Source organism: Diceros bicornis, chromosome 6, assembly GCF_020826845.1.
Source record: "Diceros bicornis minor isolate mBicDic1 chromosome 6, mDicBic1.mat.cur, whole genome shotgun sequence".
Taxonomy (NCBI): domain Eukaryota; kingdom Metazoa; phylum Chordata; class Mammalia; order Perissodactyla; family Rhinocerotidae; genus Diceros; species Diceros bicornis.
The window spans coordinates 88,442,308-88,458,855 of record NC_080745.1 but is presented as its reverse complement, the minus strand read 5'-3'; the positions used below and the strand labels follow the sequence as shown (position 1 = coordinate 88,458,855).

The 16,548-nt window shown below is 43.4% G+C and overlaps 1 protein-coding gene across 1 annotated transcript in view; it reads left to right on the top strand.

Annotated features, from left to right (window-relative positions):
• The window catches only part of DHX32 (DEAH-box helicase 32 (putative)), a 39,539-nt gene that overhangs the window by 16,995 nt on the left and 5,996 nt on the right, over positions 1 to 16,548 (top strand). Inside the window, exons 4-7 of the mRNA XM_058544261.1 lie at positions 4,481 to 4,726; positions 6,033 to 6,132; positions 6,224 to 6,382; positions 15,848 to 16,039. Of these exons, the coding sequence (XP_058400244.1) occupies positions 4,481 to 4,726; positions 6,033 to 6,132; positions 6,224 to 6,382; positions 15,848 to 16,039 (697 nt within the window). The remainder of the gene's footprint in view (positions 1 to 4,480; positions 4,727 to 6,032; positions 6,133 to 6,223; positions 6,383 to 15,847; positions 16,040 to 16,548) is intronic.

Here is a 16,548-nt window from a genome sequence, read left to right as displayed (position 1 = left end):
TTTTTTATTGCAGCTGTGCTGGCCCTACTTCTCTCTCCACTACTCTGTTGGCTGAATCTAAAAGCCTCCAGAATCACAAGAATTAGACCTTTCTTCTTGGAGACTAATTTCCTGCCCTTTTTTTCCTACCATCATCTCACTCAGACAGTAAAAACACTCTTTTTTAGACCGTGACCCAAATATGTGGTGATTCCAGTGATTAAACAGAAACCAGAAGAAAATTGTTTGGTGTTGGCTGAGCCGCCAGGTAAACAAAGACGAGCATCTCAGCTCTGCCAGCGCCTTCTCCTGAGTCTTCGTGTGCTCTCATAAGTACTGTCAGAAGCATTCTGCTTGGAGCCGGCCCTGTGGCGTAGCGGTTAAGTGTGCACACTCCGCTGCTGGAGGCCCGGGTTTGGATCCTGGGCGCGCACCGATGCACTGCCTGTCAGGCCACGCTGTGGCGGCATCCCATATAAAGTGGAGGAAGGTGGGCACAGATGTTAGCCCAGGGCTGGTCTTCCTCACAAAAAAAAAAAAGCAGCAGCATTCTGCTTCATACTCAAGGCATCAAGGATGACTGATCCTTAGCTTTGGGAACTTAAGAGAATTGTTTCACAACTTGGATTTTATCTGTTTCTGTAAAAAAAGTAATTTGGATTCTCATCCATGATAACTACAGCATATTAACTCTTCGTGTATAGATTATACAGTTTCTTGAATAGTAAATCTACCTGTTACAGTGATTTATTCTATTACTGTTCTTTAATCCTGCATGATTCAAGATCTTCAAGAAAGTCCTGAGGAAAGTAATAAAACGATTAAGAAGACAGGAGAAGGATTTATGAAAACAGTCAGAGGTTCTCAGTGATACTTAGCGAAGCCTTAGGAAGGAAAGGATAGCAAAATTAGAAGTTAAACATTTGAAAGTTAGAATGGCCAGATGAAAAAGAAGACATACATTTCTGGGGAAAAAAGTATATAAGTAAGACTCATAGGAAGAATCATCTTTCAAGTCAGAGTAAGGAAAAATTCCAAAATGGATTTTTGAAAAATAAAGCTCACAACAGAATTGGAGTAGAGGGTGGTCTTGGAGTATTTGATTCTTATAGGTTTAATGTAAGCTATAATTAATGGCATAGTGACTTTTGAATTGTCAGACTTTAGAGGATGCATTTTTATCTAGGCTGGTAGTAGAAACTGTAAAAGTCCCCAGGGCTTAGAAAGGTATATAATCTTCCTCAGAGTCGGACAGAAAGACATTTTCTATTAAGAAACCATCAGTCTTGCAGAGTCTTAAAATCTAAGAATGAGGATGCACCGTTTCTACAGGTGCTGCTGCTATGACCCAGGCCAGCCCTGGAGTCTCTGAACGATGAGGCTCATCGTTCAGAGGCTCACAGCTCACTGCCAGGTGGCTTGGCAGCACTTCTGCTGGCTTCAGGGTACCTTCTCTGGGAACCGGTTTTTATTGCCTCACAATTCAGCCCCAGTTTCCACAGGTGTTCATTTCCCCATCTACCACCTAACACGCTGAAAACAGTTCAGTATCCTGATAGACATTTCTCTTTTCTTTTTTACTGTGTATGTCAGGATTACCATTAAAATATTCCTCTCCTCTGGTCTTGGAATTTGTCTTTTGGAGAAATTTGTCTTGCTCTGAAATCCATGTTAATAGCCGTTGATCATTTTTTCCCCCATGTTTTTGAAGCTTTCTGGATTTCTATATAAAACTTTAAAATCTGCCATAGCAATTAAATATCATATAGAAACAGACCCAAGCAAACAAAAGTGTACTAATTGTCATTTTTTATTTTAAGAAATATATTTTAAATTGCAGAAATATTCTCAAGTATTTTGGTTTATTGAGCATTAGAAGCCTCATGTTTTCTCTAACCACTGGTTTAGCACCTCAGCTGCTGTGAATTAACCCCCATAGGTCATGTGCTGCCTTGTGTCCTGGTACTTAATTGAGACTTAGAGACTTGGATGTTTACAAGGTGTTGTTCCTTATCACTTAACTGTTTTTTAACCTGAAAAAAAAAAAAAGTGAAATAAATTAAATAGAAAATGTAAGTTAAGATTTATGGTAATATCTAGCCATATTATCGTGCAACTTGAAGCTGTCACAAAGAAGCTGTCGTTAAGTTGAAAGTTTTTCTGGGAAATGTTCTTTCTAGTTGTGAGCCTTTCATTCTGAGGGACTAGATCTGTTCCTTCAGTCCGTGTTGCTGTGTTTTCCATAGCTTCGCAGACAATTATAGGAAAGTCCCACATATGTCAATGCACTGTACATTGAATAAGAAGGAAATGAAAACAAAGGGTTTGAAGCACCAGAGGCATATTTTAAGCATTTTTTCTCCAAATTCTGAAGATTATGGCCCCAAAGCCCTATATCCGCTGGGCTCAAGGAGTCTAAACTAGATACAATATCTGTTTCTATTTTGCTCTGCTTTTCTGCTTTTTTCCTTCTGAAGATTTCTTTTATTCTTTTTATTTCCCATTTGGAACAAAATTCAGCATTAGAACCCACCTACAACTAAAAAGTTTTAGCAATTAAAAGCAAAAAAATGTGTGGCCCAAATTACTTTTAAAACAGTATTCTAAGAGAATAAGAATAACTGCTTCAGTGCAATTTAAAGGTTTATGTTGATTGGAAATTGCTCATGACTGGGCTACTGGAATCGCGTGTCCTTTCCCAGCTCCAGGTTCCCTCTGAGGTGCAGGAGCAGCGTGGAAGCTTGCTCGCGGTAGCCGTCCGGGAGCCGTGGGCGTGTGTCCTCGGGAGGCTGGGCGGCAGCCAGGTGCAGGGAAACACAGCTTAAGTACTCCTCTTCCTTGAATTTTCTAAGCTATCTTCACGTAAAATGATGAAGTGATCAGAATATAAAAACAGAGAAATAGTTTTGTTCTGGTTATTCCAATTGGCACGTTTTTGTTATTTATGATCAAAAGTCATGCTCTTTGCTTGGTAAAAAAAATCTGCCCCAAGTAAACCAACTGTGTGCAAAAAAGGAAAGTATGAGCTGCTCTTCTCAAAAAAGAGAAGGTACCAGGTAACTGCCTGTGTGGACCCCACGGGGCGGCCTCTACCCTGCTCCGTGGGGCTTCCTAGCAGCTCAGGGATGCTTTCAGACAGCTCACCCCAGGTCTACAGACCTGTGTGCCTTGCCATTTTTCTAGGTAGATCTGTCCTCTTGCAAAACCCTTGAGTTAGTTCAGTGCCATTCCACAAATGGTGTGGAAAAGAAGGAGAAGTGAGCTGCAGCAATGGGAAAGGGAGTCAGTCTTAAAACCATAACAGTCATGGGAAGTCATCTTTTTTTTTTTTTTATGTGAGGAAGATCAGCCCTGAGCTAACATCGATGCTAATCCTCCTCTTTTTGCTGAGGAAGACAGGCTCTGAGCCAACATCTATTGCCAATTCTCCTCCTTTTTTTTCCCCCCCACAAAGCCCCAGTAGATAGTTGTATGTCATGGTTGCACATCCTTCCAGTTGCTGTATGTGGGACGCGGCCTCAGCATGGCCGGAGAAGCGGTGCATCGGTGTGCGCCCGGGATCCGAACCCGGGCCGCCAGTAGCGGAGCACGCGCACTTAACCTAAGCCACGGGGCCAGCCCTAAAGTCATCTTTTTTACTCAGATTTTTAGTGAAATCTAGTGTATCTAATGAAATGGGGCTTCTTCCATTTGGTAGTTTTTCAGTTGGGCCCTTAAGAAGGCAGAAATTTTGGAAACAAAAAGGTGTAAGAATTACAGTAAGTGACATCTTTTTTATATGAGGTCCTAAAAAACTAGTTGTGATTTGAGAAATAACAAAATACTATCTAAAACGCCTTGGCTTTTGTGCATTTTATACCAGTATACTTACTTTTGTGTAGTTCTAGGGCAAATAATTTACTTTTTTTCCAATATATTTGACAGTGAAACATTTTTAAAGGTTATTTCTAAATGCCTGAATCATGCAAAGATGTAAATAGCAGTGAATATTTCCTGCCTACTTCATTGCATTTCTGCTATTTTAAAGTGCTAATGGGTCAAGATAATTTTCAGAATGGCCCGGTTAGAGACCCTGATTGTGGAATGTATTTGTATGCAGTCGTGCGCCACATAACGACATTTCGGTCGTATATGATGGTGGTCCCATAAGATTAGTACCATATAGCCTAGGTGTGTACTAGGCTATAACATCTAGGTTTGTGTGAGTACACTTCATGATGTTTGCACACCAACGAAATCACCTGAGGACGCATTTCTCAGAATGTATCTGTCAAGTGACGCATGACTGTAAATTATTAACTTCCCCAAAGAAATCTCATCCCGTTATATCTTCTTTTTGTATTTAATGACACACACAGACAACAACACAGGTGTTTGTTTCCCTGCATACATTTTGCAGCTTTTGCCTATAGTTTTATTTAATTCAGACTTCTTTTTTAAAGTAGTGTAGTTGTTTGTAATGCACTTTATTCTCATGAATGATGTTATTTTTTTACTTTAGGATATTGAAAAAGCCTATGAAATCGTCTGTCAAGAAGGATCTAACTTAAACCCAGATCTTGGAGAGCTGGTGGTTGTTCCTTTGTATCCAAAAGAGAAATGTGCATTGTTCAAACCACCTGAGGAAATGGAAAAAAGATGCCAAGTTTATCAAAGAAGAGTGGTGTTAACTGCCAGCTCTGGAGAATCTTTGATCTGGAGCAACACAGTCAAATTTGTTATTGATGTAGGTGTGGAAAGAAGAAAGGTAATTATTATCAAGTGGATTCAATAGACTGATGATAATTGTTGAGAATCAGTTTCTTGGGTTCCTACTACTTTATTGACCAGAAAGTGAGGATGAGCTCTCTGATCTGGGGTTCTCCATGTTTGGTCATGTGTGCAAAGAAGAACTCTTGCAGCCAGTAGCATGTTGGTGGTCTAGAAACAAATTAAACTGATTGAGGTAAATTGAGAGGAAAAAGTTTTGAGGACAGACACAACTGCAAAAGCATAAAGGTGGGTGGTTTTCCTTGTCAGTGTTTTCCTTTAGCTAAGGTACTAGCAAAATAAATTAGTTGACTCCTAAACTAATCTTTTCTTCTGAAGGTCTCTTGGGTATTTTTGGTGGCCCCTTTATCAAAGTAATTAGCATCTTCCCCCAGATAGTTTACTAGAAATTAGTTTCAAGTACACTGACTTTAATTTTAGCAAATGTTGGCTTTATGGTTGACATAAAATTCCATCTTAAATTTTAAAAAATGTGTTATTTTTTATCACTATCTTTAAATTAAAAATTAGGAAAAATGGAAATAGAATATTTCAAACTCTCAAAGACACTGGGACTTCGGAAATCATAGCATTTAAACTGAAAAGAACCTACCCCAGTATTGTTCCATTTACCATTATTAGATGTTGTGTAGCTCTTATCCCTCCAGGAAACCATGGGTCTCCTAAGTAGGTATCCTTGTCTTACTGTGACAGAGCAATTCCAACCATTGTGAAGGTTCCCTTGGAACCAGTTTGGGTTGGTCTTAGTGAATTAGTCCACCATTCAGAGAACCCAGGGCTTTTACTTACTCCCTTAAACTACCTGTAAGAAAAATCACTGTCAGTTCCATATGCAGTTTTTGTGTTAGCTGATATGGCTGGAAAGGCTCAGTATGTCGTAAAGGTGAGACCACTGAGATCACAGTCAATTTGAACAGAACCTTGAAGCAACAGCCCTGTCAGATGATAATCCTTTCTCCATGTGGCATCTGAGAATCTGTCATTCTTCACCAGTTTAGTGCTTTGAGAAGTGACGGCACTAGTATTTCAGCAGATGAGACAGAGGCCCTGTATTTATTGAAGCTACAGTGAAAGCAGACAACTTTTGAATCCATTTATCAAAGCACTTGCAGTTTCCCTCTCAAGGCAAGTGAAACAGGAATAAACATTGTACAAAGGAAATGAGTCTGAGGTAAAGCATTTCGTGAAGTAAAGTGCTGCAAACAGCACCGTCACTTCAGGTCCAGCGAGCCTGCTAAATCTTGAGTGATCTGATGCTGAAGATGCTGTCTTTCCGTTTAAAGGTGTACAACCCTAGAATCAGAGCCAACTCACTTGTCACGCAGCCCATCAGCCAGAGCCAAGCAGAGACACGCAAGCAGATTCTCGCTTCATCTTCTTCAGGTAGCACTACGGACACAGTAACAAACTGGTGTCAATTCCTGTGTGAAGGCAACACAGAGATATTAAAGCCATTTTCTTTGGTTTCTTCTAGGAAAACTTTTCTGTCTGTACTCTGAAGAATTTGCCTCCAAAGACATGCGGCCATTTAAGCCAGCAGAAATGCAGGAAGCCAACCTAACCAGCATGGTGCTTTTTATGAAGAGAATAGACATCGCGGGTTTGGGCCACTGTGACTTCATGAATAGACCAGGTAGCTTTGTGCTCGCGTGTCAGCAGGGTGTGGGGGCTGAGACTTAGCTTCTTCCCTCTCGCCCATCCTCAGTCCAAAGAGCAATTGGCACTTGGCAGTGCAGGCGAGCGTGGGGATTTGGTTTGCACCGAAGCATTTTCCCCATTAGAGGTAAACATTCTCTAAAGTAATTGAAAAAAGCAACAACCTCTAAGAAAATATCTGTTCTGACACTGGGAAATTGGCTGCCATTGGACACTGGAGCACAGGAAGCCTGGGCCTCGGAAATCAGGAGGGATGGTGGAATATGGAAGCATAAGGCTGAGGGCAGTGGAGGGCAAGGGCGGAATTCTGGCAGCATTGAGTTTCTTGGTGGGGACCTTTGTAAGCAAAGGGTCCTTCCTCAGAAATGCTACTGCCACCGGGGAAAATCCATTAGGAGTTCATTCCTTTGTAATTTAGGTCAAACTTTTATGTGAAAGGGTAAAGGTTTTAAGCTTAGGCATGAGCTGTTACAATTACAGTCTGAACATCTTTCCCTAGGGGAGTAGCTCCTCTAATGAGTACACCGAGAAAAGCCCTCTATCATATAGGAGGTGCTGGCTTTCTCCCCTCGAGAATCATAACTCGTTGGGACCTTTGCTTCTCCAGCAACCAGCTGCTCAATTGAATACCACCAGAAGGCTGAATAAAAGGCTAAGGAAATGCAAGGGCAGCGGCTTCTCCCTGTGTGACAGGGCTGCCAGAGCCGCAGGGCAAAGGGATGCCACCTGCTCGGGAAAGGAGCCAAAACTTGTTCTTCCCAGCCCCCTGGTTTCTTCAGCTCTGGCTCTGGCATCAGGGAGGTGCTATTGGCTGTTTAGTGTACAATGTCGACAACCAGCTGGTGAGGAAAGGTTGAAAGCAGCAAATGCTCTTCCTACTCCTGTCCATTTAAATACCTGCCTGTCCTCTCCAGAATAACAAGAACAATAACATTTATATGGTCTTTACTGACGTAGTAAGTCATTTAATACTGCAGCAACCCTCTGAGGTCAATGCTATGATTTTCTCCAATTTACAGATGAGGAAACTGAGTGAGAGAAAAATTAGGTAACATACACAAACAGAGAAGGTGAACAGTGTGCTTGCAGAGTCATATTAACCACTCTGCTGTCGTGTCTCCTTAAAACAGACCGAGCCCCATTGGCTTAAACATCTTTCCTAGTGGTCAGTGCCCTCTTTTCCTTAGAAAAGTCCTTTGGTGGTTCTCACTCCCCCCACAGACACCCTGTCCCCCCAGAGCCAGCACAGAGGGAGTCAGATGCTCCTTGCTGAGTGCAGTCTCCAGGGGTCTAGGAGCACATGTCTGCACAGGGAGGAATGCAGCTCACTGGATTCTACCCATCGGCCCACTGCTGCTCAAGGACCTAAGCCCAGTCACCGCTCTCAGCAGCAGTGCCCTTCACACTGCCCGAATCTGGGCCCTGTCTACCTGTGAACTGCTGCCGTGTGCTCAGACCTGCAGCTCGCCTTCAGGGAAACTACGTGGGTCTTCAAGGCCTCATATGAAGGTTCCTGATTTAAAGGGCAAGTTCTGATTGCCCTTCAGTTGATATTTTAGTTTTTACTTGTATTTTAATAAGAAGAACTTCCTTAACTTATTCCACACTTCAGGCCAGCGGTTGAAATTTTCAGTATGTTTATCAAAGAGGGTGAATGACCGTCTATCGATCTGGGTGTTACGTATCAAATGTGCACGAGAGAGCACGGTCAGCCAAAAGACCTTGTAAGCAGAGAGTATACTTAAATGGAAACTGTATAATTTCTACTTTTTTGCATTGCTTTTTCTCAGCTCCTGTATCTTTCAGTCATTTTGCGCAATGGTGGTGCCAATAGAATTTACAAACACTTGAGAAATATAGGTTATTTTAGAATTACTCTTTCTTAAATATTTCTTTAAACGACCAGTAGAATCTGGAGTAAGTTAAGTAAGAGGAGGGTCTCCTAAGATGCTAACCTTTGAAATAAAAAGGTGGAAAGGAAAATAGACTGGAGACAGTCCAAGAATTCCACTGTGGAAGGTCCTAAGGAACAGCGTTGCCTGCCGCTCTGGGATGCCACAGGAGCATCGCTTGCAGTGTCCTCATCTGGAGGTCACATCCGCCGCTTGCAGGTGGATGGTGCTCTTCCCCAGTGCTGGGCCCTTCCCGGAACCTCCTGGCAGTCATACATTGAAACTCTCCCAGTAAACACTTTGAAAAATCAGTTGCTTTCAGGAACTCTTTGGAATCTTAAATTTTCAACAAAGACTTTACCTAAAGGAGCAGTGGAATCTCTAAGAGGGAAAAGGGACCAGATGAGCTCCTTATCTCTTCTAAAACAGGTCATCTCCTTCCTCTGTAGCCATCTCCTCCAATTGGAGCTATCTGTTCCTGCACGAAAAGGGTTGCAGTCTACTCTTCTGCAAAAATGTACAGTGCCCCACCCCATTTGCTGCCTACAGTGCTAAATCTTCATGAAAATATATGATGCCCCTGGAAGCCACAGTAAACTAGAAGGGGGGTTTGGAGTCCTGGGGGAGGCTGTTCTTGGGCAGGAGACTCTGGCTTCCCCGAGGGCTTAGGGTGTCAAGATCTCAGAGCACAGTGTGAATTGGGAAGTTCTTCTCCAGAATAAGAGGAGGAGGCAGGGGAAGCATGGAGGCAGAGCTCAGAGGCACGCAGGAATGAGAAGCCTAAACAGAATGTAAGGAAAGAAGACCTTGGCATTTAGGTTCCCGGAAAAATTAGCACATCACCTGGATACCAGCCGAGCAGTCCACTCCTAATGCCTGACTCTGAGGGTGTGAGCCAGCTTTGCTTGGCTCATAGTTTCGCCACCCAAGAAAAGGCTCATTAGGCCTGGCCCCTTCCTGACTAGCTTAACTAGTGAATGTATTTGTGATAAATATAGCTTCTAAAAAGGAGTTGCTCTGAGGAAAGAGTCACAGAGTGTGATGTAAAGTTGTAAAATGTATGTGGCAAGCTTAGATTGAATGCATTTTTCTTAGACTTTGTCTACAAGACAAGACTTCAGAAATTGTGGGAGTGATAAGTGTGGTAAGTTAGAAAGGGACAGGATGGGGACATGGGGGAGTGGGTCATATGGTCCAAACTGGCTAGGAGATCCTGGAGGCAGTGTTCCTTTAGCCATGATCCCTTAACTTTTGAATCAAACCGACCCTTCTCTTGGCTTTTTCTTCTGGTCCTCAAAGAAGAAGGAATCTGGAAGGTGAGAAGAAGGAATCTTGCATCTGTTTCTCCCCGGTGAGCTTGAGCTTTAGATGGCTTGGCTTTTGTTATAGGCTGGTCAGCCAGGTGAATTGCTCCAGAGACCTCTCAGAGACCATCCTCTGAAGAAACATGCTTCATTTTTGAAAATTGTTCTTCCAGTCCCACTGCTCATCTCCTAAGCCTAAGAATCACTGTGGATTCCCTCGGTATTTGCAGGATGGTAGATGATTGGTGGACTAGCCATGAAGGGAGAAGAAAAGCAGGCTTGGTAATGTCAAAGATTTTATAAAGCAAACAGCAAACCATAGCAGCGCAAGAGAACTCCTGTGCTCTCTGAGTGGTCACCCTCTCTGCTGCTTACTGCATGAGGCTTAGAGCTGATAACTAACTGGGAGACAAAAGGGTTAGTTAGGGCAACGATTCAGTTTTGTCTCTTGACAATACACACAAAACTATTTTCTGCTGTGCTTGGGGAAAATATAACTGTGGGTTAACTCTGACTCATCATTTTGGGAGCAAAAAAAAGGACGATGCTTGCAGCTGCTGCATTTAATTCAACTTATAATTGAAATACGCAAATGCAGCAAACCTGTTACCCTTTTCAGGCTTCATGAACCATGTGAAAATGAATTTGGCATAACTAGGCTACAGGCTATTAATTGAATTCCCTTGGTATAGATCTCTTTAAAGCAAAATCAGTTTTTCCTTCCCTGGTGCTAAGGGTTGACTTCCATCGTGGGAAGCTCAGGACCAGCTGACCACTTCATGAAGGCAGGTGGTCTTAGGTGTCTTTTCCCTGGATAGGCAGCAGAACCTAGGCAGAATTTTGGAGACAAACTAGCCAAAACATACAAGACCACACCAGATGTCATCTTTGTATTTGGACTCAGGACTCATTTTGGTGGTGGCCAGATGACTGGCTTTGGTATCATCTATGAAAAATGAACTCAAACACAGACTTGCCAGACATGGCATGCAGGACGAGACAAAGATCTCAAGAAGAAGAAGGAATGCAGGGACAGAATAAAGCAGGGGGCTGCAGAGGCCAGTGTTGGTGCTGGCAAAGAGAGGGATTCAAGATTCCTCGTGGCTTGATCTGTAGTGATGGTGCACATATTTCAATGCATCAGGATCTTCTGGAATTCTACTTGCCGCACTAAAAGCCTGGTTTGTAAGTATACTAGGGAGGTGCATGTGCTTGTTTATAAATCACTGGGAACTTGGGATTTTGCTTTGGAGTTTACAGAAGGGTCTTAAAATGTTACAGTCTGTACTAAGAGGAGAATGGGGGGCGGGCTGCGGACTTTGCATTCACATTGTGGCCCTCACAAATAGCTGCAGATCCTTCCATCTGCGGCAGGGTTTATGCTGCCGGTCGCCCCCCAGGCAGCCCCAAGAGATTAGCAAATAGTCTACCACCACCCTGGCAGGAGGCCCCAGTCTAGGTTTTTAAATTAATAAGGGTTACACGATTGTCTAAAGGCCACACAAAGTCTATTGCTATATTCAGATGGTGGGGGTAGGATGTGAAAAAGAGGCACAGATATGCTAAAGCAATTCATAAACCAGTTTGGGAGGATCTGAGAGGATCTTGGAAGTAACAAAGTAATTTTACAGAAAGTGAAAATGAAATCTGGGAGAGATTTTAAAAGGCACAGGATGGAAGCACTTTCAGCTGTTGATACCTATTAGGCTCTTCGTGGGTCCAGTGTCCGTGTGACTTACTATTCAGGCCAGGGTGTTTGAGAGGGAAGAGGATGCTGTTCATAATTAAGTTGGGGTGAGAGATGGAAACGGCCACCCCTGCCAAACCAGGGCAGAGGGTCACCCATACTTAGGGAACTGCAGCAGACAGCTCAGGCTCCTGAGCAGGCTGCCGGGGCTCCAGTCCCAGCCCCCTTGTTCACAACTGTGCCATCGTCAGCACTTATGTCGCCCTCCAGTGCCTGTTTCTTTCTCTGAATGTGAGTATAATCAAAGTAATTGGTTCACAGAGTTGTTGGGATAAATTAGTTAATATTTGTAGGCCCTTAGGAAAGTGACTGGCGCATGGTAAATACTGTAGCGTCGTCATCTGTGTAGCTCCCCCGAGCTCTGAGACAGAAGGCTCGTAGGCCCTGAGCTGCAGAAGATCCTACAAAGGGCTGTTTCAGTGGGGTGAGAAACAGTTACTGATCCACAGGCGTTGGGAGGCAGCACCAGATGACCTCTGAGAAGCCATGGTCGATCCCAGCAGAGCACTGGACTTGGAGCCGGAGGACACGAGTCCAGCAGCAGCTGTGCTCACAGCACGCTGGTTAGAACAGACGCTACAGGCGAAAAGGCCTGCATTCAAATCCTCGTTTTACAGCCGAGGAAACGGGCTGGTTAGCCCTGTGGCTTTGGCAAGTCACTTACCATTTTCTCATCTGTAACATGAGGATCGAGTGTTTGCCCTCCTGTATCATGGAGGTTGTTAAGAGGTTCAGTGAGATTATTTATGCAGAAGTGCTGTGTACACTGTAAAGGGGTAGGAGTTAGGCAAATGCCACGTTTTATGAGCATGTGTTCATGAAATTAAGTGAAACAGAGGCCTTTCCTTCCTATCTTCTTCAGAATTAAACTCGTAATCCTATTCCCTAAAAGTCTCAAGACTTTTCAGAGTCTGCGCCATCAAACCAGAACCATCTCTTGATTCTTCAGTTTCTCTCCCTCTGTGGACTCTTTACTTCGATGTACACAACGCCGGAGTCCCAATCCTAAAGCCAGTCGGGCCTAGAAGCTTCATTTTCTCCTTTAGTCCTCTCAAGCTGTTACTGTTTGTCTGCATAGGTAAAGATGTATAGAATTAATGTGTGAACCTGGCACACAGTAAGCACTGTGTGAGTGTAGCTATTCTTGTTCTTTCCTAGGCTGGCTCTGTCCTTTTCTAAGTTCCGCTGGCACTTTGGATACACTTTTTCTTTGTTACAGAATTTATGATGTATATGTATTAGAATTCTTCTGGATGCAAGTGCCAGTAATGCAACTCAAACCAGCATAAGCAAAAGTGAATTACAATAGGGAAATCGGGGGGGGCTCCGATGAAGTCCAAGAGGAGCATGTGGTTGTGCCTCAGGAACACCTGAAAATAGAGGCTTGAACAGCATTGGCACTCCGTTTCTGGTTTCTTGGTCTTCTCTCTCTCCTGCTGAGCGCCTGAGTAGGTGTCCCCATAAAGGGGAGGGGAGCCACCTATGATTCCTACTATTTGATGTCTTAGATTTTGGCATACCTTTCAATACCATAGGCAACATGCCATGTGAGGCAGTTGGTTCTGGAAATGGCACAGCAGAGCCTTGGACTCCTCCCCTGACCTGTGCTCCTGCTCAGAATCAGCACTGGGTCAGCCCCTTGCTTTGGCTAGTGGACTTGAACCCCTGTTACAGATTAATGACCTCTTTGTGACCAGCCTTTCTGCTGATGCTGTGGAAGGAAAACACAGATACAATACTGAAGCCTGGCATTTGGGGTTCCATGGAACAGTAAAGAAATACTGTGATAATAGCCCTTCAGGTTACTTTGAATGATAGCAGTGGGGAAGGAGTGTGACCTTGCAGTGAGCTATTCTGCAGGGAGTGCGGCTGCTGTTGCCAATACTCCTTGATAAAAATGATGTTTTGTTCATATTGAAATTGCCCTCAGAATAAAGCAGTCTGATTCTGCACTGCTGTAAAGAAGATCCTCGCACTAAAACGTTTATGTTCCATTTGTTAGCATTATTTACCATGTTACACTTAAACAGCACTGCCATAAAGAACCCTCATCTAAACCCTTCTGCTTTTTAGCTAAGACAATTTTATGGGCCACGTTGGGGAGATGTTTTAAGATGTAGAATGTAGTATTAGCGAATCCCAGTCAGTGATTTGTTATTGTTCCTGCACCTGTGTAATCCGCATTCATTAACTTGTTCTTTCTAATATGATAAAACCCCAAGAACATCCTCTTTTTTGGTGTTAGGACTGGGAGCAGAATCATGAAGTTATTTCTGTTAGTAATCCTGTGTGCAGCCAGCTCAACTCCAGGGCATAAAAATGAGAAGGGATAGGTGACCTTTGGGGACAGAGGCTGGCTGTCAAGCCAGGTGCTTATAGGGACACTTGCCAAAGATCCTGTAACTTATAATGCAGTGGCTTTGCTGATTTATAGAAATTGGTTTCTAAATGGCTTTTAGTAATTAAGTCTGTGCTCCCAACCCCCTCCTGCTCTGTTTAATCTGAGAGGCTTGTTTCTGTTGCTGCGTCCTGCACCTTCTCCAGCGGCTCAGCTGCTACTCCTCATTTCATGGATCACTGATGGAACTCGCAGGCTATTTTTTCTAAACAGCCTATCTGTTTCCTTCTGGGAACTGTGGCTTTTCAAGGTCTCATCTTTGCCTCAGGGTCTCCAAGCATGAACCAGGAGTCCACCGGTGCTCCGTGCCAGCACCCAGGTGGGACTGTGGGGTCAGAACCCAGGGACAGGGATCTCCTGGGGGGTCCTGCTCTTCTCAGTTTTAAATCTTGATGAGAGAAGTCAAAAACAATAGGGAAGTTAAACTTCTCTTCTCCCAGGTGGGGATTAAAGCTGTGCCTCGGTCTTCCAGCAGCATCTGGGTTCTCTGCAGGGTTGCTCTGGGCTGCTTTGTACAGCCCCTCTGCCCTGACGCTTGCTTTTCCCAGAAACACATCGTTTGCTTGCAACTCACGTGTCCAAGGTTGAGACCATGCCTGGTGCTTGCTCTGCTCTTCTCAGGGAGCGCGAGATACCGTGAACTGCACCGCAGCGCCAGGGAGTTATTTCTCAACCCACAGTCGTGGTTTCTCCCCATGTTTTCATTGGGTCTTGATAGGAATGGGGGCATTTTATCAAATCTGAGTTTGTGACTGGCTTTTGAGTTACACAGTTTGCCTGAAATTTTGACAAATAGCTTAGTTGTCAAAGTTTGGACAGCAAATAAGTAAATTTTTACTGTTTGTTACTTTGAACTCCCAGATGCAAATAGGGTAAATTGCTTCTTAGGTCCCCATAGTCTTCATCTTCCACCCACCACACACATGTTGGAATTGAGACAAATGAAACCAATTCAGTAGCTCTCGTAGATCCTTCCGTTTCTTCTGTAGAATAATACAGCAGCTTTGTACTAGATGATTTACTTCTTTGTGTGGCCTTCATTGCTATACCATGTAGCAGACGGGGGAAAAACACATTTATTTTAATATAACCTTCTGCTTGGGCAAGGAGAATACTTTGCTTTGAATAAATGGATTATCTTTTTTGGTGGACGTTAAGCATATATAATAAACACCACACCATTATTGATGTTATATAAACTTAAAAGAGAAGTAAAGGGATGGAGAAAATCAGCCTTCTATCCTTATTTGCCCTGGCAAATAGCTCTTTTAACATCCTTGTCAGCTGTTTCTGTCATCTGAGGTATGGGTCAGTTTCGATAGGTTAATTTTTCTCTTTGTTATGGGATTGTATTTTCCTGCCTCATAATTTTTTAGTGAATGCTAAACACTGTACGTTTTACTGTGTTGGATATTGGGTTTTGTATTCCTATAAATATTCTTGAGCTTTGTCCTGAGATGCAGTGTGATCCTTTCAGGTCTTGTTTTAGGATTGGTTAGATGGCACTGGAGCAGTGTGCATCTGGGGCTTAGGCCCTGTGTTTCCTACCCAGAGAGCCATGAATCATGGGGTTTTCCAGTCTGGCTGGTGGAAACAGGCAGAATCCTAGATCCCATGTGAACACCAGGCTCTGTTCTTTCTCATCCTTTGAATGGTTCTTTCTCTGGCCTGGCGTAGTTTCTTACATGTGCTCTGCTGACTGGCGAGGAGGACTTTGGTAGATGTCCCAAGTCTTCTCTCTGTCCAGCTCTCTCCTCTCAGGTACTCCGACCTGCAAGCTCTGGCCACCTTAGTCTCCCTGGACCCTCAGCACCATCTTCATAACTCAGGGAGTCTGGCAGCCTTCACCTGGGTTCCCTGCCCTGCACCACATCCTGGAAGCTTTCAGGGCAGTAAGCTGGGCAATCCTAGGGCTCGCCTCATTAGTGTCCAGCTCTCAGGAATCACGGTCCTTCACTGCCTGATGCTCGTTGTCTTGCCAACTGTTCTTTCACATATTTTGTTCATTGTTTGGTTGTTTCATGTGGGAGGGAAATTCTAGTACCTGTTACTCCATCTTGGTTGTATGAGACTTTCTGATTATTAATTTCTTCTTTCCTAGCACCGGAAAGTTTGATGCAGGCTTTGGAAGACTTAGATTATCTGGCAGCCCTGGACAATGATGGAAATCTGTCTGAATTTGGAATCATCATGTCTGAGTTCCCTCTTGATCCACAGCTCTCCAAGTCTATCTTAGCATCCTGTGAATTTGACTGTGTAGATGAAATGCTGACAGTCGCCGCCATGGTAACAGGTATTCCTTAAGGAATTTGAATTGTGTTTGTATTTGTGTTGTGAATCTGTGCCAGGTGTAGATTTAAATGAGAGCTGTTTGAAATGATAATGAAATGTTTTAATAATTAAAAAGGTAGAAAATTATAAGAATTATCTTAATATGAAAATATCAAAATCAAAAGCCAGTGAATTTCTTAATCAGACATGTGAAAGCATATCAAGTTTGCTTTTGCTAAAGTAATCAGTGCAGATCAAGAAAAATATGTCCCTAGAAGTGTCCTTTCCCAAATGATTATGCGTGAGTGGTTTTTATTTCCTACTACCTTCATTCCTCTTGGTTTATATGTTTTAACTCATTCTTTTCCTGGCGTAACAGACCACAGACCAAAGGCCATGCTGTGTTAGGACTTAAGTTCTAATCCTGTCCCTGCGTCTGGGCCTCTGAGCATCTCAAGTTCCTGGCTCCCATTGTAATATAGGCAGGGTATTAACCACACTAAGCAGACCTGAGAAAAGCAAACAAACAAA